Source organism: Solea solea, chromosome 13, assembly GCF_958295425.1.
Source record: "Solea solea chromosome 13, fSolSol10.1, whole genome shotgun sequence".
In the NCBI taxonomy this organism is placed as follows: domain Eukaryota; kingdom Metazoa; phylum Chordata; class Actinopteri; order Pleuronectiformes; family Soleidae; genus Solea; species Solea solea.
The window spans coordinates 12,190,538-12,217,870 of NC_081146.1; the positions used below are offsets into that span (position 1 = coordinate 12,190,538).

At 39.6% G+C, this 27,333-nt stretch overlaps 1 protein-coding gene across 2 annotated transcripts; it reads left to right on the top strand.

Moving 5' to 3' along the window:
* deptor (DEP domain containing MTOR-interacting protein) lies at positions 1-26,115 on the top strand. Of its 2 annotated transcripts, none has more exons than XM_058648135.1 (10): positions 1-391; positions 638-730; positions 6,060-6,238; positions 6,760-6,883; positions 12,589-12,767; positions 17,092-17,274; positions 18,306-18,443; positions 20,540-20,610; positions 20,689-20,793; positions 23,649-26,115. In XM_058648135.1, the coding sequence occupies exons 1-10, from the start codon at positions 378-380 to the stop codon at positions 23,769-23,771; spliced, it is 1,209 nt and encodes a 402-aa protein (XP_058504118.1). In that variant the 5' UTR covers positions 1-377; the 3' UTR covers positions 23,772-26,115. The 2 variants fall into 2 exon arrangements, with proteins under 2 accessions (XP_058504118.1, XP_058504119.1); XM_058648136.1 differs by having other exon boundaries at positions 641-730.
* Positions 26,116-27,333: the final 1,218 nt, after the last annotated feature.

Below are 27,333 nucleotides of genomic sequence, written 5' to 3' on the forward strand. Positions count from 1 at the left end.
TTTGTGGATGGACGGGCACTGGCTGGTGTGCTGTGGACTGAAACGTGCCTCTGTGTCCCGTGAGTGTTGTGTCAGTGACACACGAACCGAACGGCGACGCGATGAAAGCGTGAGGCGACGCGTGTTTACACAGACGCTGCATTCAAAGAGCAGCAGAAATCATAAAAGGAATCCATCAAGGGCCATTGCGAGCATGCACGGCTCTGTTTGTGTGTGTGAGTGAGTGTGTGAGTGTGTGTAAAGATATTTGAACAGTGAAGAGCTGCTGCTGGAGGACACTGAGACTGCTGTCATTGTTGCACATGTTTGCTCAGGTGGAATAATTGTGGATTTTCATCTAAGGATTCACTGAGAAACTCACACCATCATCGTTCTCCATGGTGCATGAAAGGTAAGCAGGGATGGACTTGACTGTCTGTGCTTTGGTGATTCTGTAAAAAAATAAATCCTCATCCTGTTTGCCTTTGTTTATCAACCCACTCCTGCTCTGTGTGTGTGTGTGTGGTTGTGTTAGCTACAGTACAAACACCTTCTTGTTGAATAGCTAATTTGCCCTGTTACAAAATAAAATGCAACAGTATTGAATGATGTCTTTGTGTGGGGGAAACACATCAGCTCTGTGTGTGTCTTGCATCAGCAGAGCGATGGACGGGATCGGGAACACTATGCAGAAAAAGGCTGCAGAGCTGGAGCGGCTGGCTGAGGTGCTCATCACCGGAGAACAGCTCAGGTAGGTCGGCTTGGTCCTCCCGCGGCTTCCCGCTGACCTTGGGTGAGCTGCACGTCACTGTAGCTGTTTGAGGGAAGCTGCTGTGTTCATGTGTACACCTGACAGTTAGTAAAACCCTGACAAATATAAATAAAAGACAAAAAAAAATAAAGGACAGAAATAATATTAAAAACTTTTGCTGCATCAAAGACAAAAATACAGAACGCTCCAAAAATAAAGTGTGAACTAATTGAGCCGTAATACCCTATTATGTTTTCAAGCTTAAATGGCCTGTGTTTAACATTTGGGAAGTTGATTTGCAGTTGTTATATGAAGGTTGCCGGTACAAATCTCCACCAGGTCAAGCGCAAGGTACACAATCTCCAATTGAACACTTAAAATTGACCCCAGCCATGGGGGTCAAATCCTGTGTACTCCTATGGCGCGTTTTCCATCACGGTACAGTTTAGTTTGGTACAGTACAGTACGGTACGGTTTGGAATGCTAAAGCCCTCATTCAGGCTCGCATTTCAACTAAGAACAGTACCTTTACTTAATAGGCGGGGTGTGCACTGTGCCCGAAGGCCATGTCAGCGAGATAAGACATTGAACGTGACACAACAGACAACAAATTAGGACATCCAGCAGCTTGTGCGTCTAGTGCTGGTCCCCAGCCCGGAAGAAAAAACATCTTTGTCATATCAAATATACGGATCAGAGAGGGAGAAGCTGAAATCTTTTATAATTAACTTACAGATACAAATCCACTTGGTTTTGTTGTGTTACAATAAGCCTTTCATATGGTCTTTGGAGGGCGGTGTCTTGCACCACCATGTTTCTACAGCAACCTGAACAGACAAACAGCCAGAGTGTGCATTTAATATTTTAAATTATACATGACTCCTATGATTTTAAAGTAGAAATAAAAGTGGATGTTGTTTGCAGCAGGTCATATACAACACGTCGCTCTCTTTCACTATAAAACAAAAATACAGATGGATAATATCAACCCCACTGCAGCATACACAGGCAAAAAAAAAAGTCACCCACACACATACTGTACATACACATTTAAAGACCATGTTTCTATCGAGTGGAAAAGATTGGATCGGTACATATGTTTTTGTGTTTCCATTAGGAATAATACCAAAATAACCAGCCCCAACTCTTCCCTTGGGGTACCAGAGTAAAGATTCATTCCCTTGAGATCCCATTGAGGTCACACCCACAGTGTATTTTCATACAAAGCTTGATGTATTGTTGTGACAAACAGCCACAAACTGAGCAGGGGAAAAAAAGAGCTGCTGGATGTCCTGCATTGTTGTCCTTTGTGTCGCCGTTCGTTGTCGTCACACCGGTATGCTACGTATCTCGCTGACATGGCCATCGGGCACAGCCCACACACCCCGCATACTCAGTAAAGTTAGTCGAAATGCAAGTCAGACACAGGACTTTTATTCCAAATTAAAACAGCACCATGATGGAAACACAGCATAGGCCAAAGGCAGAGCAGATTCTGCAGGATCCTCTTTTGCTTTGCTGTTTCTAGGACGGAGCACATGCTTTATGTTTGTTGCTCCAGTCCAATGCCTTCAGAGCTGCATGATGAAGGAATGATGAACCTCCTAACGCTGTCATTATGAATGTTTTTGACATGCTGTAGAAAAGCCCCATAACCATAGAGGTGCTCTCTGACCCGTGCTCACAGCAGCGATGAATAGAGTCCTCAGTAGGTAAAGCATGGCACCAATGCATGGAATTTCAGCCCCCCCACTGAACTATGAGGAAAACACTATATTGCTTTTTCCAGCTGCATGAAAGTTGTGTTTTGAGGTCCATTCTGTAACACTGGTCTGCTAAGAAGAACCAATGAAAGGTTGAGAGATTACCCATCATAAGGTTCTCTCACTTAGCTCTGTTTATGCTGTGTGAGTGTGTTTGTGTGTGTGTGTCTGGCACAGCTGTATGTGGCGGCTGCCAGCTGGCAGCGTGGCTGGTGTCAGTGGACGAAGGGTTGGTCAGAGCTGCTGTCCCAGAGTCTTCTGAGAAGCTGCTGTTCTGGGTGAAGGGACTTGAGGTTGTGACATAGAGTACGAGACTTGCTCTCTGACTGAATGCTTCATGTACAGACCCTGCAGTCTGCCTGAGAGCTTTGTCTCTCACCTGAGCAGCTGGCTGTTGTTTCAGTCCATTCACCAACTTGTCCTGACTGAAATAGGTCAACAATGATTGTTATAAAACATAGCACACATAGCAATATTTTGAGGGAAGTCATATGACAAGAAGGAATGGCATATTTGGCTGCTTGACATTCCACAGACTGCCTATTACGTGGAATTCTTCTATCATACTTTTAAAGAAATTAGAGTTTCTGAATTCTTGGTTACAGTCAAAAACAAATATGCTGCCCCGAATTCAAAAGGGTAAAAAAGGTATTTAGCGTGCTACAATCAAACAGAGTATGACACATGATTGCCAACTTGGGCTCAGGACTTTATGGCTCAAGTCAGAAACTTCAAGAAAAGTTTGATTATTTGAACAACTCTTGAAAAAAAGTCACCTGTGCCAGAGTCACCAATGCTGAGAAACATATCAGGGAGCTGGAGGATCAGAGCAGGGCACAAACGAGGCCTACATTGTAGGTTATGTACCTTGGATAGCGAGAGTCAATACTGGACCCTTCAAGGTCAAAACTTAAATTTGTCCAAAACTTTGCTTTACCACAAATTTAATGATAGCAATTAGCCTTAGCTCTTCTCTGTGTTCACTCCAATTGTCAAACGTTGGCATGAGAGACACAGTTATTAAGGGATGGGAGTCGGTATCGGTCAGTATTGGTCCGATTTTATCGGTCCAATAATGGTCAGAATTACTGGATCGGATATCGGACAGATAAAAATGTAAAATCCGTTAAAATCCAAAGATCAGCAAAAGCATTTTAGGTGAGTCACGTTTGTGCTGTTTATTTCTCCTTTTTGGGAGAACAATATTTGAATATTTGAATTATGTCTTTGAAATAACTCATAAATTATCTAAAATGACTATATCCGACTAATATCGGTATTGGACACAAAAAAGTGGTAATTGTCCCATCCCTACAATTAAGTGCACATGGTAAATATTAGCATGTTAGCATTGAACTCAAAACACATTAAAATTGTATAATTGTCACTATTAAATGTCTTCACCATGGAAGCTTTTGGTACACTTCCATTTTTCAGTGACCTATAAAGCAGATTGCATGTGGACAAAGTCTTACTCTTGTGACATTGCACACACACACACACACACACACACACACACACACACACACAAACAGACTAGATAGTTTAATGATTGATGTGTTTCCAGGGTTTTACCTAGACTGCCCGATTTAGCTTTGTCCTTTGACTTTGGCCTGAATTCATGGCACAGTAAAATAAATACACCAGGGAGTGAGACATTCACAGCCACTTGGACTCCTTGAACGGTCATGAAGAAGCAGCAGCCAGTGTAAAAGTAAGGAGTGTACCTAATCCACACCTTTGTTTGATTGTTTTATCACGAGTCCAGCTTATGTTACATGACACAATTCCTGGTACTGATAACACTGGCCTTAAATAATAATAAAACAAAAATAATTCTTATCACACATTTGTCAGGTTGACTGCTCATATCTTCGAATAGATGGCTGGAAACAGAGAAAGGCTGCTGTAATGATACACAGGCACATGCAGCTGCTGAAGCCAGTCTTGTGACCAGTTTGTAGTTGTGAATAGACAGTTTGTTGCATAATGTAATAGAGAGTGATTCTTCATGCATGTTTCCAGGCCAGGATTCAGGCCAGGGACTCGGGGGCAGGAGACTTGGTTTCTCTTAATGCTTCCATCTGCCGTTGTTGGAGCCAACACAAGTTAAAGAAACGCTAACACATAGAGTAAATCTTGCTCGATGTGTGATTTACCATAAATCTGACAACTAAGTTCCTCATAAGGTGAAAAGCTGCACTATTTTTCTCCTTGATGTTGTTATTCTGCCTCTGTTTGGTCTTTGTAAACAGAAACAATATTATCTATTATTATGTCTATAAAAATGGACTCTATCACGCAAAACTATCAGCCCTGACCGAGGGAGCATTTGTGTGAACACACAGGCAGTGCAGGCCCGGGTGGATCAAGAAGCGATAAATACATCAAACTGCTGAACAACCAGGTTTTTTGAGCTATAGATTTCACTTCTGCAATTTTTCATTGTCGCTTCTTTGTGTTTTTAGTCTTTCTTTATTATTGCAAGTCACTTCCTGTTTGCAGTGCGGGAATGTCACCAGGCAAAACGAGACCTTAACACTGCTGTACTGAGAAACACAGAATCAGCATCGCTTTAACCCCTTTGACAGTTGTTTGATTAGAGATTGAGATTAGATTTAAATAATCTGAATCTGCACCCACACAGAGAGGATGATGCTAGACCTGAGTGGATTTTAAGTCTCTAACTTGCTCAGGTTGTTTGCTCATCGCGAGTCTTGGCAGAACAGTTGTGCAGGTCTAATTGGGCAGGCCTGTCATTGCTAATCCAATGTGATCCAAGTGATTTTTGCCAGCTGCACACGGGCCCAGCGTGGCATGAGACTAGCCCGTGGTGAGCTGTTACACAGTGGTCAGGTTCAGGAGGAGGTCACCTCGATGAGGAGATACTGTAGGACGTCACACAAGGATGAGTGGTTTGTCATGTCATCCTCTAATATAGTCACGTTAATAAATACCCCCTAGACAGTGTGTTAATTAGGGATTATTTTCATCGTGGATTAATATGTCAATTATTTTCTCAATGAATAAAGTAGTTTGGCTCATCAAATGTCAGACAATGTTGAAAAATGTTGGTCGGTGCTTTCCAACCTTCTAAATAATGATCTTGAAATGTAATCGATTGTAATGGTTTCTTCATTACATGGATCGAAGAAACCTAAAAAATATTCTCATTTAAGCAGCCGTAAAATCGGAGAGCTTGTTTTATTTATAAAAAACACCAACACTCAAATTTGGTAAATCATTCATTCATTCATCAGTTTGATTAATACCATGCTTTTTGAATGACTAGCTGAATGACATTAGTAACACCTGCCTCATAAGTGTCAAACTAATCACATCAGAAGTTCTAAGGAAGGAAAGGAAATCATGTTTATTGACATTATACAAACGAAATTTCGAGGCCGCCACAAGGGACCAACCTGACCGAATGTGTCTATTCTAACCGAGCACCCTCTTGCTGTGAGGCAACAGTGCTAACCACTGTTCTGCCGCGCCAGCCCCCCCCCCCCCAAGGAATCAGGTCGAACAACGCTCAATAAAAACTGTCCTCTGTGTCTCACCAGGCTGCGACTCCATGAGGGAAAGGTGATCAAGGATCGGCGCCACCACCTGCGAACTTACCCAAACTGCTTTGTGGCCAAGGAGCTGATTGACTGGTTGATTGAACATAAGGAGGCGTCAGATCGAGACACAGCGATCAGGATGATGCAGAAGCTTTTAGACCAGAGCATCATTCACCATGGTAAGACTACACTGTGTTAGTTTTATCTTCTATTTACTTCGTTGTCTTCCTCATATTTCGCTAGCAGAGCCTCTTGAATGAGGAATAACTCTCCTATAGCTGCTTCACATTTGCCCAGACTGTGGCTGCTGCTTTCTCAGTTCATTTCTCTACCGTCACAAATGAACCAAAGCACTCACTGGTCATGACCATAAATGACAGTGGGGTAAAAAAATAACGCAAATGGATTTAACATTAAAGTAAATGGACACTCGGGAGTCATTGTCTGCCTGCTGGTTATGATAGTGACGAGGGAAGTCTGCCTGTGTCCACCTGTGTTTCGTCTTCTTTATTTGTCCTTGTTTACATATTTCTCTGCCTCGGAGTTTCAGGAGTTTCCCAGACACTCACTAACACACTTGATAATCTTTGTTTCTCTCTACGGGAGCCTCTAACTCCTACATGTGATGCTATCTTTCAAATCGAAACAGCTCAAAGTCTCTTTGTTTTTTGTTCTGTGTGTGTCTGTGTCTTATTTTAAGTGTGTGACGAGCACCGGGAGTTCAAAGACATGAAGCTGTTTTACCGCTTCCGCAAGGACGATGGCACTTTCCCGCTGGACTGTGAAGCCAAGGTCTTCATGAGGGGCCAGAGGATATATGAGAAGTACGTACACACACAGACACACACCACTTCCTGTTCCTTATAGTGTAACTGTTAGAAAGGTTGAAGCTAGTTTTTAATAGATATTTTTTTCTTTCACTTTATTACTGAATAGAGGGTTTTTTGTCTGTTTTTTGTGGGTTTTTTTCGCATTAAGACTAAAAAAATAATGCTTAACCTTCTCTGAAGTGATGACACCAATAGTAGGTGTTATTTCATAGCTTTTGTGCCTGAATTATGATTATAATAATGCATCATATTAACTAACTGATCAACACAAAGGGTTTTCATAGCTGATTGAAAGCTCACTTTTCAGTTGTGAAAAATACAGTGCCAATGTGTCTTAACCCTTTAACACCAAGCGTATCGCAGGTGTCACATTTGCTCAAGCGCACTTTGCATTGGCAATGGTTTCTGAAAGCTGAGAAGTTGCACTTCAATTCATTATGGAAAAATGGGCAAAGCACAGACAGACATTTTGTTTCAGTGTTAAAGGGTTAATTCCCGGTTAATTTCACGGTCAATACAAAGATCTGTAAAACGGTCACTTTTTCTGATGCTGTTCTTCATGCTTCCTCTTCATGGCTAATTGGCGAGCCTCAGGTGTGCAGCACGTGTGTGTGCTTCCTGCCCGCTGTCTCACTTTGCTTTATGGAGAGTATCTGTGAAGCCACCGTCAAACGTTATTTTGAAAATGTGTTCATTTATGTTGGAGTGCCTCACACTCAGCCAGTTTGATAAAAGCCTGAGTGAAGTGCATTGGGAGCATTTTGACTAGAAGTGACTCATACCATTTGTACAAAAACATGCTGGATTTAGACGAGAGCACAGGACACAACTAATGAGAATGTTTTTGTTTGTCATCAGCCTTGTACCAATGACTGGGTTTTTCTAAGAGCGATGAGACTAATTGTTTCTATAGAAACAGCATAGTCTTCTGAAGTGTGTCTCTCCTGGTGGTATATTAGTGGCATCTACACACACACACGCACACAAACTCACGCACACAAAACACAAACAACTTCACTCAACCTCTCATTCACACACCCTCTCACCTCTTTGTTATACGAGAGCAAACAAACCATTTCTGTGCGTCTCCTAATACATACAATGGTCCAAACATCTGAGACTAACAGACCTTTTCATCCCACTATACATGGTGACACACACACACACACACACATACATATACTTACAGAGCAGTTGCATAAGAGGAAGAAATCATCCAAGGAGAGACATCTGTCATCTCATTTCAAAGCTATTTGTTTAGTTAATCTCCATGGTGCAGCCCTGGATGCACACACACACACACACACACACACACACACACTTGCTTGTTAACTAGCGTTGCCTTATGGATACATTGAACCTTAGTGCAAATTTCCTTACCCCATTGGAATAGGATTATTACATGATTTCATATTTTCATAAGTTTATCAATTTATGGTTTGCGTAAATTCAGCTAAATTTCAGATCTTCTAAAATAAATAAAATCATAGAAAAAATCCACAGCAAGTGTTCATAGCAGATTTGCTGTAAAAACATTACAACATTACTAAAACTGCCCTAAACCAGCGCACAGTGTGGTCGTAGTCTTTCAACCTTGTTTAAAATAGGATATTTAGTCAAAAGGATCGATAAACTGTAACACCAATGTCTAATCTTGCTCTTTTTACAAATGTATTCTGGTTGAATTTTGTGTTGAATACTTTTTTAATGTACAGGATCTCGTGCTTTTTTTTTTTTATTAGCAGAAGTAGCTGAAAGGTGTTTTTGCTTGTAACACAGACACACTCTTAATTACCTGGTGTGGTGTGACGGTGTGGTCACAGTGTGGTTGCTTGGATGATGGGTGGTTGTTTTTCCACTGGAAAGATAAACAGCCTCACCCAGCTGATTTCAAAACGGATTGTCCAATCAACATGCGCGACAAACAGAAATTATGAACCGGTTTGAAACATTTAGTAATGTGATAGTAAAGTAATAACAAAAGACCCAGTTTGATGAAGGAGCAGCGTGGCATCATTCATTACACTTCACTCCCTGTTTAGGTGACTGATCCTCTTCGTCATTTTCCTGAAGTTTATATTCCATCAGCTTTTTAAAAACGTTTAACAACAACCAATGGACTCGTCCTCCCTCCCTCGGCTCCCTACTTAAGAGCATGATTACATATCTCACAACAGCTGGTGAATCTCAGCTGCGCTGGCCAGCAGCTCAGTGTCTGTCTCATGAGTCACAAACACAAGACGTCCTCAAAGTAAAAGCATTTCCTCTTTCCTGTTTCCATGAACTTTTTTTATTTTGAAATATTTGCAGAACCAGTCGAATAAAAAGGAAAAACCCTACGTCAAACATAGCAGCACATCCACAATATAAATACTGATTTCATCTAAGTACATGTAAGTACACTACTTACATGTACTTACATGTACGATATGACATGTCTTGTTATATTTTATATTTCGCTGCAGAAATGTTGCATACTATATCTTTAACTGAAGGATTTCCCTGACAGCAGCTTTCAGAATCCGAATCAGAATCAGAATCACCTTTATTGTCATTATACAGTGTACAACGAGATTAAAGGACAGTTCTAGTAGTGCAAGTGAAAAGATAAGAGTAGAAGAAGAAGAAAGAAAAAAGTATTCAAGTATTTACAGTGGGAGCCAGTAAGGGAAATATGCAGTATATGATACAGTACATTGTACATTGTACAGCAGAGTGGATGTATGTGGGGTGTGTATATTGCACGGGTACGAAGTGTAAGAATATTGCACAGATTGGAAGAGTTACTTAGTGTTAAGCACTCTTATTGCACTTTGAATTCCTTCAGGCACAAAGAGGATCTTCTTTGCTCATTAACGGCTTCACAGGTTCAAGCACATGCTTTTTACATCTTCCCTGTCATTTTTACAAACATCTTTTCTGTCGTGAAGCTGTTGTGCTGCTTCAGTAAAGGTTATAGAGGGACAGTATGGATTCTGTAACAAAGAATCCGCCTCTCACCACACGACTGGCAGTTTTATTTGTTTCAACCCACATGCCAAATGTACTCCAAATGTCTGGGGACCATGTTTCTTCTTTCCAATCCATTACATTTTGTTTTCTGACCGATTATCATAAATGGTGCTAAACCCAGAGGGAATAAGGCAAATATTCACATCTAAATAGCACTTCATATAAACTAAAGAAGGATGCCTGTGTTTGTGTCACCGCACGTTTAGACACACTTCTAATGTCGGGTAAATTACAGCAGCTGTTCAGAGTAAAATGTTCCTTACATTTCCGCATGAGTAACTGATGAGTGTCTTACAGCGTGGTGTACAGCATATGGAGTAATTAACAAAGGAAGGTTTTGAATAAAGACATTCAAACATTTATTCTACTGGATATGATTCACTTTAAGTGTACCAGTGCAAATTTGTTAACATTAAGTGCAGTTTCTTTCATTTTTTTTGTCATACATTTTTAAAACCGTCCTCTAGAGACTTCAAACACTTCTGAGGCCACACCCACAAATACCATACAAAGGCTCTATAATAATTCCTACACTCTGCCACAGTATAATATTACAGATGATTCTGACATGTGAAAAGTTAAACATATTTTATTTATTTGACATGATTTTCTAAGTTATTTTATCATTTAGAGGCAAATAGATGAGTGGATTGATGGCTGGTATCATCCAAAGACTTGTGGATTTCCAGGTTGCAAAACAAAGTTTCTAGTCAGTTTTGTCTTGTTATCTATAAGTTTGTGCGTGAAACTAGAGGAAAAGGCCTGGTTATCTGTTTGTGGACATTACGCAGGATGAGTTAGGTACGCTGACTGACCATCTCCACTAAATCCAGGTCATTGCAGCCTCATTCCACTTAAATTCATAATGAACCATCTACATACTGTATATAGAATCTTATGGCGTGTACAATCCACAGTATTTCTTATGTCATACATTCATTTTGAGTACAGTGCAGTCAGTTTCTTTCAGGTAACAACACATAACACATAATCTGTTGATTTATGTTGGATTAAATGGAATTATGTATGAGGCCAGGCCTTGTGAAACATTAATCCAGTTCTTTCAACGTTTGTGTTAAGATGTTGACTGCCAGTGTTTGCCATTACAGTTAACCTATTAAACTCTCTGATTAATCATAATTTGACATTTAAACAAGACTTTTCTGCAAGAACTTCATCGAGCCTGCGTGTCAGCCACCACCTTTAAACACAGCATATGTTTAATCTCTTAGTTCATGTATATTTCTTCTAAAAACACAGTGTCAAAGTTGACTTCCTCTGTTGATGTGCTGCTCCGCAGCTTTCTCTGGAATATTAGCCACAGTTAAATTGTCCACACTGAGTGAAAGGCTTTTTACAGGCGGCACCTGAATTATGTTTCATCAAGTTTGATTTCCCCATTTTAGCTTAATCAAAGTGGAAGCTGTTCTTCAGGGTCACTAATGGTTTTGCAATTATTCCATAAGATATGAAATGTTTTTTCCTTCAGCCTGCTGTATAATTAAAAAAAAATAACTCTGGGCTTTTCCATAACAAAACCTCATCTGCTCCATACATGGTAATAAACACTTTACTTATTGCCAATAAGATAATAATTGCTAATAAGCTTTACTATACTATACTATACATTGTGGTTATGTAACACACTGAAAACAAAGTGGCGCTTCTTGTGTCTTGTGTTTATAAGTTGCTGCCTTTCACATTACTTGACTTTATTATTTAGCTCTGTCATAACTAGTTTGGCCTAATGATAAAATGATAAAATGTTACTCTGCTGCATTATAATAAACTAATTGTACAGGAGGAGGTTGTAGCAAGAATTTTTGTCCAAAGAAACCAAATCTGCCTGTTTGCAAAGATCACAAACTAACTCGTTGAATCTTATTTGTTGTCTCTCACTATTATTTAATCAGCTGTCAATCTTTTCACCAGAGAATCACATTTATTTCTTGTTGAAACGTTCAAATGAATAAGGCCTTAAAGACGAGCTGCCCTGCGATACTTCTTCAGTCTAGTTTGGACTGATGAGGTCGGTGGTTGTTACATATATATGTGTATATATATATATATATATATATATATATATATATATATATATATATATATATATATATATATATACATGTATTTATACATATATTTATATATGTATTAGATATTCATAATTATACACAACAATATACACTAATGAAGCACAAGCTTGCTTGATGTTTTTCCGTTGGCAGTTTACCAGAGGCCATGTGAGCTTGTCTTTACTCCAGCAGACTGTTACTTGAAACTATGTTGACTGTCAGTGAAGCAGATCTGGAAAATGTCTCCAGGTTTAATTACCATATCATCATGCAAGTCTGAAATCTGTAACTTTGGTGCAAGTACATTCTAGGAGTAGTATGAGCCTCGAGTACTAATCCAGACTGTGCAGTGCAGTATTTGTGCATTTTCACTTCTGTAGATTACAGAGTGGAGAAAATGGGCCGAGCTGCTGGTTTGGAAGATTTCCACCTTTGAACATTCCCACGGAGGAAAGTGGGAAAAACACATTATTACAAAATACGGGGGAAAAAAAATAAGAGTTTTTAAAAAAAACAATATAGAGTTTATTTAATGCAATTAGATTGCGTTTTAATGCAAAGTTGTAAAGTTGTGTTCAATCCAAGTAACAAATGTTTGTGTTTTTCTCTCCTCAGGCTGATGAACACAGAGAGTAACCTCGTGCAGAGCAGGGAGGAGGAGGGCGGGACCTTTGAGCGCACGCTGGTGGCCTCGGAGTTCATCGACTGGTTGCTGCAGGAGGGGGAGATGGCGACCAGGGAGGAGGCAGAGCAGCTCGGACGAAGGCTTCTCGAACACGGCATCATTCAGCATGGTGAGAAAGACGGGACTTGACGGTCTGTGAGTGACCTACAAGACACATCTCCTCTTTGATTTGTGGGAGTTTGCTTTTTTATAACCCTGTGTTGCCTGTGGTTTACTCTTATTGGTCATGCATGATAACTGTGGTTGACTTATAATATGATAACAGTCCCATGTGCACACAGACACATTGGACTGGTTTAAAAACGTCACAAGTCAGCTTGCAGCAGGGCCCCCCTCATTAACTTTAGAGGGAACACAATCATTACTGTGTTTATCTAACTGAATTCAAGTTACAGCCCTCACATCTAATAACAAAAATAGGTTAACATCTAGGATAACTGTAAACTTTATTTACGGAAACTGTGTAAGTGTGCAGCACTCTTTTCTGTCCACTCATAAATCTCATTATATCTCATTTTCTAACATGTTGTCTCCTCTTCCCCTGACATGAAGTGGCTCAGAGCTACGTTCAAGAGTTAAGTTGAGTTGCAGAATGTCACTGAGTAATAAACATGAGGAAGAGGTCAACCAGTTCCCTTTCCCTACAGGACTGAGAACCATGCTATCACGTTATGTTATCTCTGACTGTGAGAGGAGTGATGTGGCTTTAAAAACAGGTGCTTTAGATTCAATTCTTTCTAAACTCCTGTGATGGCAGTGTACTGTGTTCTCGACAGGCTAACAATTAGCCTGGATCTTGATTTGATGTTGGTGTCTGTGGTTCACACCCACGTGTGATTAAATTAGATCGGTTATTATTTATAATTTGAGTCACATGGTCTCAGTCACGTGTTATACAGATATTTATAAAGAGTGTTCGATCCATGTCATCAGAGATACACACTCACATGGCTGCATTTATTAAATTAAAGTATGTTCAACATGAACCTTCAACACAGCTTAATCATGCCGGTGAGGATTACAGACCATAAAATGGCTGTAAAGTAATTAGAAATGATAAAAATATGATTGCAGGACACAATCTCTGTCATTCTAATTTAGCACTGTACTGCATAACGTATAAACAAATGCCCTTAACATACAAACCACTGACAAATGGGTTTATTACCCCTATCAGTGACTCTCTATCTCTGTGTATTTCTCAGTAAACTTTCCCATGCTGCACAAAGGAAGTGATTTGTTTCATGTCAAGAGCGATCAAGTGAAACAAGACGGCGGATTCCAGTGTTTCATGTGAAAAATGCTTGTGTATACACACAAACTCTCTCACTATCCCTGTTTTTAGATGAAGTGCATCATTTTGACCAAACAGAGGCAGAATAATATCAACAACATAAAATAAAAAAGTTAACGTGTTAAATGTTGCGATTAATACCGGCCGGAGATGAACACGATAAAATCAGTTAACACAAGTTTGTTTACATCTGGTGTGCGCTGACCTCTGACATGAAAGGCAGGAATTATCCACGCGAAGCAGTCACTTGCCTGCAGTCAGTCAGATAAAAGAGACTGAGAGATGGTAGCTGAAGATGGAGAGAGAGGTGAGGGATGGTTGGGCGGAAGGTTTCTCTTTAAAGAAGTGAACTTATAGGCCTGAGTCTCTCTGAAACCACACAGTTCTCTGTGTAGTTCTGTGTTTAAAAAGAAACGTCCAATTAAACAATGGTGTCTGAAATTCACACTGCAGAAGAAAAGCAAACTTTTAATTGCGATTCCTCTAGATTAACGAATTTCAAAATTTGAGATTCATTTTTGTCTTTGGACAGCTCTAAAAAAAACATATCTAGGTAAAATATAGATGCAATTTTTTGTCACATGTTCAGTAGAAGAATGAAAACAATTCTCTCTTCCGTTTTCGCTCTCGTGCTTCTCTTACTCAGACTCATCACTCCCTCATCACATAGTAGGTCCATCTGCTCCCTCTCACTTCCTCCTCATCTCCGGGGCAGTAGGAATGCGGTTCACACACACACACACACACACACACACACCATTACAGAGCTGTGTTGTCACTTCACCTAGTTAATGTAATACAGAGCGTGTTCTGCTTCCTGTTGGCCTCACAGAGGCTCCCTCTCCCCCTCTCCCTCCCCATTGAAAAAACTGCACCAGTGCTCAGTGCGTGATATGTGGATTCACGATACGCTTTTCCACCCATCCTCGTGCTACAGTTGAGCGGATAATGATTAATAATTTAGTTTGATAGGTAATGTGTTTCTAAGCCCTCAGCTGGAAAGAGACCTGAGAATGAGAGGAAGAGCTGCTCTCTATTCCTGCTTTGTGCTGCTGCTGCTGCTGCTGCTGTTGTGGGCTGTGGTTACACACAAGTAATGTATAGAGCTGCAGGTCTGGATGGATCCACATTGTGTTAGGCTAGTGTGTTTACTGGTGGGACAGCGCGGTTGTTGTTTGTATCCGAGTGTCACACAAAGACGCAGCTTTAAAGCTGTGTGTACATTTCAGATCATGTCTATGAGCACATTAAGAATATGAATCACATGAGTCGTCAGGTTAATTTTCATTTATTTATTTTTGGATCACTGAAACAGTTTTTATAATCAATTAGTCTGTTCATTATTTTCAGGATTAATCAAGTAATCCAATGGTGCAGAAAATGTCAGAACATTAAAAAAAAAAAGGTCGAAATGACACCGGGAAATGATGATGTTCTCAAACGCCTTGTTTTTTCCACAAACCAAAATGATTTCTTTGTTGTTACATGGAGCAAAGAAAATATTTGACGATTCATTAAATTAATCAATTAAGAAGCACCCACGGAAGTGAATTTCAAAAATACATTTAACATTTGACAGGATAAATGTTTCTTGTCTCCACCCGCCTTTGCACTGCTGCTGTATACATACAAACACTCCCTTAGTCACGTCTGATAGTATAGCTTAACCAAACCTCAGATGAAGAACACAGCGACTAACAATTGTTAGTGGTGTTATATGCTTTTGAATTTTTTTTGTGTCAATTAGAGGTGTGGTACTCTTTCATGTGGATATCTAGAGAATAAATGTTCACAATGTACTGTACTAAATCTATATGATCATGTGATGACATTGTCCATTACATTACATTACATGTCATTTAGCAGACGCTTTTATCCAAAGCGACTTACAATGGAATTGAGTACAATCAGCCAGGGGTGGAGTCGAACTTGCGATGTTTAGTGGTTAACACACTTCCGGTGTTAACCACTGAGCCACTCCACCCCCCACAAATGTCCCCCTTACAAATGGAAATTCATGAGTTGTAAAAGGCCCAGGAGGTTTGGCTTCTGCCCCCCTTTTTCTATAATGTGCCTAATAAAAAAAAAAAAAAGAGTAACAAGCTCCAGGCTAAAGCTGTAGGGGGTGTGATCAAGGAGCATACTTGTGTGGAGTATCTCTGAGCAACACACAAAGACAGAACAAACCTTTTATATCCAAAAGGCCACACTACCCAGAAAAGCATTGTCGTATTTACAGTATATCTACTCACACCTGAAGGACCAGAGCACATCTGCAATTTACTGAGTTTAAATGAGGAAAAAACAGTTTTAAAGAGAAGTGAATCTTCGTCTCTCACCTTTCATCCATAACTATGAGACTAAAAAAGCAAGAACAGCCCTAACAGTAACCCTAACCCATCAACCTTTTTTTTTTTATAGCTATGTAAGAGTTCAGCTCGACTGGAAAAATTCACCTAGAAATACAACCCGTGTAAAACTGTCATGACAATGTCATTCTTATCTCTGAACCCTTTCTTATCTCCAACACACACACACACACACACACACACAGTATTTGGCCACACCTGTTCAGTGTTGAATTCAAGTGTTTCAGTCAGGCTTTGGGCTCCAGGCTCCGTCTTATCTCCAGTGAAGGACAAACTTAACACTTCAGCACACCAAGACTTTTTGGACAATACTATGCTTCCAACTTTGTGGCAACAGTTTGAGGAAGGTCCTTTTCTATTCCAACATGACTATGCCCTGAGTGCACAAAGCAAGGACTATAAAGACATGGTTTGACGAGTTTGGTGTGGAAGAACTCGGCTGACCTGACCTCAGCCCCATCGAGCACTTATGGGATGACGTGGAACAGAGATTGTGAGCCAGACCTTCTCGTCCAACATCAGTGTGTGACAGTGTCATAAATGATCTACTGAAGGAATGGGCACTAATTCCCATAGAAACACTTCAAAATCTTGAGGAAAGTCTTCCAAGAAGTGCTGTTATCGCTGCAAAAGGGGAACCAAATCCATATTTAAGTCCTGTATATGTATTTAAATACAGTCCCTGTTGGTGTAATGGTCAGAATGGCATCCGAATGCTTTTGTCCATACAGTGTATTTAGTCTTTCCACGTTCTCTGTCTTTGTCGCTAGTCACCAACAAGCATCACTTTGTCGACGGGTCCCTCCTCTTCCAGTTCAGAATGAACTTTCGGAGACGACGGCGACTCATCGAGCTTATTTACGAGCGCGGCCGCTGCATCCCCGAGAACCACGACAGCCCCTTCTGTCTCCGCAAGCAGAACTCAGATGGAGGCAACACCAGCTTCCTCTCAGGTAAACGCTCACTGAACCACATACACATCATGAATGAAAGGAAAAAAGCTTTAGGTTCATCAAGTTTGTCAATGAAATGATTCTGTTTTCAAGCTATAATAGGTATGATAATACATTGTACACACTGTAGCAAAATGTAAAATATAAGTTAATATCAACCCCCCAAAAAAAGATTTCTGTATTATATCTGTTTAGGATCTGTATTACATACTAGAAATACAGTTGTTGACTTAAATTTGAAGTGATGCCTAAGATTTCTGTTGGTTTAAATGTTTAGAAAGAATGTCTCATATAATTCTTTGTTGATTCCATGCAATCATTATTTAATTCACTATCACATTTAACTAAATGACTACAACAAGCGCCTTTAAATACTTCACTTATCCTTATCCATGGACACAGATGCACACTCTCCTTATCTTTTCTGCGTGGTGGTATTTCTGTCACGGTGATGGAAGATCAAGACTTGACTTGTTGTGACTTGACATGTTGAGGAGTTTTGCAACTTTTGTCTCATCTTGGCATTCTATTTTGTTTTATTCAGCTAAGATGATATAATGCGTTTGTTTCTCTGTAAACATAATAACTGCCGCTCCAAATGTGCTTATACGAGGTGCACAGATGCTGTTATTATAATTAGCTCTAAAAAGAAAAGTACACAGTGCAGAATCCAGGTGTCCACCTTTAGAACACTTTGTACTAGACTTGGATTAGAGCTTAACAATGAAGCAGCTCTTCTTCCATAAAACCATAAAATGTCACATATTTGAAAGTGGTTCCATTAGGAATGACTCACGTAAGTGGAATACAGTGTCAGAACATACCAAACAACTGGAGAGAAAACCTTTTCACACATTTTATTACAAAATTACAAACTCCTTAGTTTTTATCATAACAAGTTCTGATATTCTGTACATTCACCTGCAGGAAATATAAACTGTTACACTGATTCTAGCCTATATACCATTTTCCTCCTCTAGTTTTGGTCTTCATGTTTTACTCCAACATCTCCGTCTCTGTCTCTGTCCCAGTCAGTCCCACTAAAGAGATCAGGGTGGTGGTCGGAGTTCGTCGCAGCAGCATGAGCAGCAGTTGTGGCAGCAGCGGCTATTACAGCAGCAGTCCTACACTCAGCAGCAGCCCACCTTTCCTCTGCAACCCCAAATCCGGTATGATGATGCAAACTTGCATAGAGTCTAGTTTTGAAAGTTTTCAAGAGGCACTCTGACCCTTAGTTTATGTGCCGACGTGCACGCAAACCTGTGGTTTTCAGTCATTTCTGTATTATTCATATCATCGTCCTAAATCGCACCTTTTCCATGTTGCCTTCCTGCCTTTTTACTAAATTCACACAGATCAGCTCCAGCCGCTGTTTTATTTTATTTCGTATGCATCTGCGTGGTTACGCTCAAGAATCCCATGAGGAAATTTCCTCAGATTTGGTAAACATTTTACTGTGGACTCGATAGTAGTCCACAGTAAAGTTTTAATAGCTAATCATTATGATTTCTGGGACCTCATATTTTGTGCTGTAACCACAGTTTGTCACGAACACCTCCAGGGAGTCCTTTCAAATGTGGTTCTTTAGACATTCACTGGGATAAGCTGAGAAGAATTTGGTGGTCAAAAGTCAACGTCACAAAGTTCACATTTGGCAGAATTGGGGCAAACGTTTGATGACTGCTGTGACAGTCTGGGGGCGGCCGATGTGATGCATTTTTGACAACATCCAGATGATGAATGCACACTTGGAGGATGCAGCTCAGACTATTTTGTACTGACTTTTGTACCAGCGCAAACACCCCCCCCCCCAACAACGGGCACTTACACTCCAGTCCATACACAATGAACAGGAAACGGAAGGCATGCACACACATGTGCACACTCACATGTGTGCACACATGCACACAAACACTTCCCTTGTGCCTCACATGGAACATCACGAGTCCAACAACAGAAAATGTTTACAATCCAAGCTCCAATCGTTTGGTGAATGAGGAACTCTGTGTCACGTGTGAGCTTTTGGTCTGACTAGATTAAAAAAAATATAGTATATCTGTATTTTTTGGCCTTTTATATGTGGTCAAAGTGACCTTTAAGTTTTGAAAGAATTTGCATGTGAGGCTTTTGGTAGGGTGATCCTGAAAGGATTTCTTTCTCCTTCTTATTAGATTAGAATTAAGTTAAACACAAACCATAAGTGATTAATCAACCACAGCCTTTATAGGCCTCCTCGTAAATTAATTTTAAATCATTGCAATATATTTCAATTCAAGGCAATTTGGTTCAGATATTCTCCTTCTGCTTATGAATTGTTTGCCAGTTTTTTTCTGGGAAAGCATCTACTTTTCTCGACAGTAGCCGTGACGCTCGAAACGGGATGACATGAAACAGCCGCGTGTGTGTTTGTATGTATGTGTGCGCGTGCGTGTGTGTGTGTGTTGTTCACAATGACCATGACACACAGCCAAAGGGAATTTCCTTTAAGGACAATCAAGTCCACAGTTTAGGTTGTTTTCCTTGTCCCAGAATAAATTATGGCTGCCATGAGAATGTTTTTATTGTCTCATGTGAGATACAGAATGTGGTAATAATAATAATAATAATAATAATGATGATAATAATAATAATGATAATAATAATAACAATAATAATAGGAACTGCTTGATACCACTTTTTCATGTCTGATAACCAGAGTATACACACGGTTGTTTGTGTTTCAAAAACATAATGCTCCAACTATGTGACAAATATTCTTCTCACCTCACAGCTTGACTCAGTTGTGCGTCATATTTACACTTTGGCTCATACTGGATTAGTCATTTGTATTATTTATATTGTCCTCCAGTATTGGACAATAAATGTGGCTAAAAACATTTAAGTCCGCAAATTTTAACACTTAAAATAAAACACTTAATAATTGCGTATGAATGTGGACAGTTCAAAGATGAAGACACAGACGTCCAGTGAAATCCTGTGTTGGCTCCTTTTGAAGTGAGTAATGTTGTGGGGAAGTTGGAGGAGGGCGAGGGAAGTCATACTGTTTCAGGAAGCAGCAAAACCTCCACGCTCTATTTTAACATGTTCACCCTCTGCCTTCAAGGCGTAAGCGAACCAAGTGGCCCCCGATAGTGTGTGAAGAAAAAAAGAGAACAATTTTAACATATAGAAGAACACTAGATGTCTATAAATAGTGATTTGTCTTTAGTTATTTGGTTTAATTTTGCATTTGAAGTTTGCAAAAAAAAATGTTTTCCCCCAACAGTTCTGAAGAGACAAGTGAGTCCAGAGGAGCTGCAGACACCGGGGGGACCTTTTATGAAGAAGACATTCACAGTATGGGCCGCACACGCACACACACGCACACACACACTCTCACACTTCTTGGTTCGCATTTTCTGAACTGTCGTTTAGATTGTAGGTGATGCTGTCGGCTGGGGTTTTGTGGTGCGAGGCAGCAAACCTTGTCATATCCAGGCCGTGGATCCTGGTGGACCTGCAGCTGCTGCTGGTATGAAGGTATGTATTCTGAATTTTCAGATATAAAATAAATTTTTTATTACTTAATTAACCTCTCTGGTACTTGCATGTCCCTTTTAACTTGTTTTCTTCTCTTACGCTAGTAATATTTTGCGTGTTATACCTATCCATATGTCTCTAAAGACAAAATATAATGAGAAGCCGGCATGAGGACGGTGGTTGGACAGGAGCTGAGAGAAAAGGGAAGGAGGAAAACAGGGAAATGGTAGTTTTGCTGCCACAGCTGGCATGAAGGTATATGAGGAGAGTGAGTTGAAGCAAGGAATCCTGGGAATGCAGAGCATTGCAACTTTAACCACAACAGAGAGAGTGAGGAGAGAGGAAGGACTGAATGAAAGAAGCAGCGGGAGGGAAATTAGGGGTCAAAGAGATCAGATCATCACCCCATCATTGTTACAGATGTATTACTGTGCACCACTGTGTGAGATAGTATCACTTGTTGCCCCCCCTGCAGTTCCTAGACCGTTTGACTCGTTCCACCTCACCTGAGGAGTTGTAGTTATGTGTGTTGTTGAGTGGAAACACAATCCAGTACAGGGAACGCTGTGTTGTAAAGTGCTGACACCAAAGAAGAACTTTTACACCCTCTGAACCCAGAGAGCTCGGACGTCTCCCTTCAAACACGCTGCCGCTCGCGCTGTGCCGTCTGTGTGTGTGTGTGTGTGTCGCTCTCTTTTTCCTCAACCACACACAGACACACACATCAGCATTGTCTGACCATAATGGGTTCAAGCACTTATGCAACCGTCTCATACATCACTCTTAGAGCCACTTCTAATGCACTTGTATAAGGATGCGTGTAGCAGGTAGAGCAGAGTGCTACATGTTTGCACACTACGATGTATCTCAACCGAATATGTTCTGTTAGAATATTTTGGGCCCACATAGTATTTTAATTTCCATTTAAAGGATTATGAGCAAGATTTTTTTTGGGATTATTTATATACAGGACATTTAATCCTGTCTTTGAGTGTATGGACACTTGAGTTAAAAACTTCTGATTACTGATTAAAATGAAAGAAACAGTATCACATGTTGGGAAGTATTCATATGCACTTGTTTGCTTTCTTGTTGAGATGCTCCTGGAGTCTTGTCCTCTCAAAGAGGTTGCCAGGCAACCGGCAGACTCCGGAGAGTCATTGCAATTGGCCAAGAAATTCTCTTCCCGCTTAGGAAATGTATAACTTGTCTCTGTTTACATTTCTGTGCATGTGTATCAAGAATAGATACAGTGCATGAATTCATGGACTATAAGTGTTTACCTCTGTGCTTTGCTCAAGTATCAAAAGTGAAAAATACAGCAAACATTCATGCCTTCACTCTAATGCCTCACTGAGCCTGGCAGCCTGGCACGCTTTTGTCTTACCTCTGGACAGAAGCAGGGAAGTGAGTTTCTCCTGATTCTCCTGACTTGTTTATGCCAAATAAGCAAAGTCATGCTGGCTCAAATTCTTATTTACTTCTCAGCAACAAAACAAATAAAATGTCAAACTATTAACCATTGGTTCTATTTTTAATGTATGAATCCTCCAATGACCGGAATTTAAACAAAGCCCTTATAGTAGAGATGATAGGCAGTTTATACTTATGTCACTTGGCCTCCACACAGGTGTATATTTTTTTTTTTCTCATGATGTTTTCTTTGTGCTGGTTTCTTTCCCTTTTTCTCCTGTGTGAGCAAGTTTAACCCTCTGAGTGCGAGGACCTCAGCCAACACTAACAACCCCCACAGCCTGAAAGGATAGAACCGAATGAGAGATGAATAGATGTAGAGAATAGGAGCGTGTGTCCAGAAAGGACGTCGCTTTGATGTACTGAGATGTATAAGCAGAGGTTAGGTGTGATTACAGTGAGAGTCTGAAATTCCTCTGCAGTACAGGATTAACAGTCTGGGCTCTTTCACTCTTCCCTTTATCTCTCTCTCTCTCTTAATCTTTCCACTTATTGCTTCTGCCTATTTTTTTGAATCGCTCCTTTGCTGGAACGTTTAAGAGCGCCAGAAAAAAAACATTGAGCAGTAACTTAAGTTAAAATAGTGACCTTCATCTGTATTTACTATTCTCTGTTTGCCAGAGGCGACTCAGCAGTTGGATTTTTACAAATTTATAAGGAAATAGAAGAATCATGTTGTCTCTGGCATGCATGATACTGAAGCCTGTGAACTACAAGTGTGTTCCAAAACAAAATGCAAACCGCAGCAGCAGCAGCAGCAGCAGCAGCAGCTTTAAGAACTGTGTCAGTGTCATGTTGCAAGAACATCAGCTCAAAGGTGGAGCTGACAATAAGCCTTATTTTTATCAGAGCTGCCAAGTTGGAGCAGTGGTTAAATGGTGATAAGGAAGGCGTGACAGGAGCGTGGCCATCATGTTCTGTCAGTTAACACTATTATTATTATTACTATTATTATTACCCGTGTTTGCTGTCGACTGTGTTGCAGTTTCCCTCTCGGTTCACCGCCACACTCTCTCATTATTTCCAGATTTACGTTTTTTAAGAATGCTCTAGATTTAGAGACTAGATGTTATCGTGTGGCCTCACTGACCAGTTAAAAACCAACAATCTGCATTACTGTCATCACGCATTAATGAACAAACTCACTCTCAGACAGAAGTGATAATGGGACACAGTGACAGTGCAACATGTCTAAGTACAGGCGTGAGAAACAAGTCAATGATTGTTTAAATCCATGCACCAGTAGATATTTGAACCATTTCGGATAAAATATTACCTTTCTGACTTAATTTTGAGGCCAGAAAAACATCTAAACATTATCCTGCTCTCTTGTGTTTAAGTGTTTAACTGCTGTGACTGAGTCTCTGTCCGTCTTTCTCCAGGTGTGTCAGTTTGTGGTGTCGGTGAACGGACTGAGCGTCCTCTCTCACGACTACCGGACCGTCAGCAACCTGATCCTCACTGGACCCAGAACAATCGTCATGGAAGTGATGGAGGAGGTATAAGAGGAGCTGTGTTTTTATAACGATGTGGTCACTGCAGGGTTCACTGATTGACGTCAGCACCACACAGACGGAGAACTGTAGACTCACTCTCTCTCTGTTTGGACAAGGTGGAGGGTCCCGTATGTGGGTATCCATGTCAAGTCAATGATTCCACCAGTTGGTAAATCATAAAGGTCGGTCCACTTTGTTAGAAGCACACGCACGACAGAATACAAGAACCACAACTTCCAGCAGCTTCATTGTTACTTCCAGTTCTAATGAAGAGGTCTGAGAGTTTTCATGTGCGGTAGGGAAAACTGAATTCCCTGTTTTTGTTCAGGATCTCAACTCCGACTCAACTTTAGCTAAACATGTCAAATGACATGAGACAGTTTTTTGTCTGTTTTTTTTTTTTTAAAACCAGAACCTGAAACTGAAACATTGAGGAAGATATTCCATGTCAACACAATACAGTTACCTCTACCCCAGTTTCCAACCATGGATTCAATTTCCTCATGGCTCAACACTGCCCTCTGCTGGGGAAGACACACACACGCACAACATTCGTAGTGAGGACACTTCTAACTCTAACCCTAAAACTAAGTCTTAACACTCAAAAAGTGACAGAACATGAAGACCAGCCAAAATGTCCTACTCCCTCCCTGTGGTTTCTAGGTTTTTTGGTCCTCATGAGTTTCAGGATGTTCTGTTGTTTCTGGTGTTTTGTCAGTGGAACCATGTGAGATAATAAAAAGACACACGCACACATTTTAACTACATACAGATAATCATAAACTCATGGGTTTATGATTAGCTGCTAGTACAAAATAGAAATGCAGTAATAACATTTCCAGGTACAATGTACAAACGCACAAACTGAGAGCGGAAGAGAACCCTCTTTTCTAAAAAACAAATAAATAAATAAATGGATGAAACTACAGCGTGTGCCACAGCACTGAGATAACGTCTTGAGATGAATGGCTTTTAAAGGAATTTTCACTTGATCGCTGTGTTTTTAGTGGTCGCCATATTTTGCAGACGATGCCTGATGTGCAGATTTTACACTTGTGAGAGAAGAGCAGAGCTAATATTGTGTGCTGTATTGTTGAGATAACTGCTGTAAAATACTACCTTTTTTCAAAGAGTTGCCTTTGTTGACTAAGGAGTGACAAAATAAAAACACCACTTATCTTTCACACCATTGAAAATGGCAAATAAGTCATCAACACGTTTTGCCAACCAGCTTTGTTTGTGAAGTAGACGCAAACAATAGATTCTATTGACATTTTTAATACTAATATTGTACCTCCACAGTGCATGTTCTTTGATGTTTGATGAATATTTGTTGGAAGTGTCCAAAACCATGATACAATCATCCAAAATTTTAATTTTGAAATTAAGACAACAACCATGTTAACAAATTATTATTCGAGTTAAAACTGTATATTATGTAAAAAAAAAGTGTTAGCTTCCAACTGTATGTGTCACTTATTTTGGACTGCAGTTGAAATTAAGATTAAGAACACTTAAAATTGATTTTATGGACCTGTTTCTTTGATTGCAGATATTTTATCTTGATAGAACATGTTCTTTAATGTCATGATGAATACTGTATGTGCCGGACGTGTTTAAGAGTGCAACAATCCGGAGATTGAAACCAAAACCATGACACATCTGTCCATAGTCTTGTGACAGGGAACAAAATTAAAACTATAACACATTTATTACGTTTATTTAACTAATTAAAATGAAGACAGAGTGTTTATTTTACACCTCTTATTCTATTTTATAGGAGACCTGACTGTTTTTGGTCCAATCTGCAGGAAAAGTTAAGATAGAGTTAAGAGTGTAATTAGCACAAAATGGACGATAATTTAAGATTACCAATCCCGAAGAAACAAACAAACAAAGCAGAACCAAAAACAAGAAAACAAAAAGTGAAGACTTTTTCCAAACCACATATTTGGAGAATTGTTTCACCCCTAATGAATATTTATGCACTTGATTGACAAAAGCACTTAGGCGACAGAAGCTTTCCATTTTGGAATAAGTTTTAGAATTTGAACTTGTATATGTGCCTATGAATATACAATCTGACCTCCTTAATCTGAAAATAAGAAGAAATAATAATCTTTGCCCACAAATCCTGTTTTTGTGAGACAGTGTGTTAGATAATCATACCTGTAATAATCACGATCGCTGAGATTAACGTGAATGTTGTGTTTTAATTTGATGAGGTCGGCGTTTAGGAAACTGAAACTGTCAGTATTAATGTGAACATCTTTGTGTTGTAATGGTTAACGTGTATCAATCACACATTTCCAAGCAAAATATGACGGAATAAAGCGTCAGTTTCCACAGATCAGATCATTCTGTTGAAATGTTGTGTTTGTTCCGATTGGCTAAATACAACTCCATGTAAAAGAAAAAAACATTTCTACTTTGTATTCTTCTGTTTGTAATAATTGAAAGAACATAGAGTGTGTACTGTGAGATGTTAAGTGAATCTATCTCTACCTTTAAATATAAGTGGTACATCAGTAGCCTCCTGAAAACATCACACGTGTACTATTACATTAGTGTGCCATAATGTTTGTGTACACACTGACAAGCACAACAATAACATATTGTTTAAAAAAGATATATATCATGAATAAGTGAGATCATTGTGCTTGACAGTATCTGTCTTTGTTTACTGTTTATTAGTGAACAGCTCGACTGTGCTCACTGGATTTATGCAACGTTTTTCCTGCAGTGACATTTATTACACAAGAAATTAAACACAAGTGTAGAGTAGGTGGACTTTTATTTAGGATGTGTTTACAAACAGTTTATTACATACAAATGTCCTCACTCAGTATGTCACTGTGTGTGTTCTAAGCAGTGAAATGCATGATTCCTGTAAATGTGTTCTTATGTAGCGCTGGCATTGTACACAGCTCTATCGACAATCAGTGTTTTAACAGACGCCACCTTTAAAAATCACTCATGTATATATATATATATATATGAAAGCAACGCTCATGGATAAAAAATACCAAATACCTAACTGATAAATGTATCAAATATAAATCTCAAAATAGGACAAACAATCCAAAAGGATGATCTGACTCCACTAATGATGTTTCATCACAGGACAGTTGCATAATTTAGCCTTTGCACAACCTCTCTTAATGTATATACAACAACAAAGTACTCATATTTAAATGTAACATCCTAATACCATCCAATTCAATAATTACCTCATGAATTAAGATTTATTATTACATGATAATCTTAAATAATAATTTTAAATGTGTAAAAAACACTTACTGTAGGTAGAAAGTGACCGTGTCAAAGTTTTTAGGATTGAGAACATACAGAAAAATGAAAAGTCTATAAAAGATCAATTATTATAACTCCAATGAAGGTATTTTACAGTATTTAAAACAAAACAAAACACAACATTGAAGTATTTTGATACAAAATATGAAGGTGTTTGTATGTATTGGTGAGAGAATGCATTTAATGTATGAGATTCACATTATGAGGTTAGGAAGCAAACATTTTCACCAGGTACAGATGTTTATTTTTCTTTATTTGT

Coding starts and splice junctions, on each gene's coding strand:
- deptor (XM_058648135.1), top strand. Junction 20,611..20,688: donor TTATGAAGAAGACATTCACA/GTATGGGCCGCA, acceptor ACTGTCGTTTAG/ATTGTAGGTGATGCTGTCGG. Junction 20,794..23,648: donor CAGCTGCTGCTGGTATGAAG/GTATGTATTCTG, acceptor GTCTTTCTCCAG/GTGTGTCAGTTTGTGGTGTC.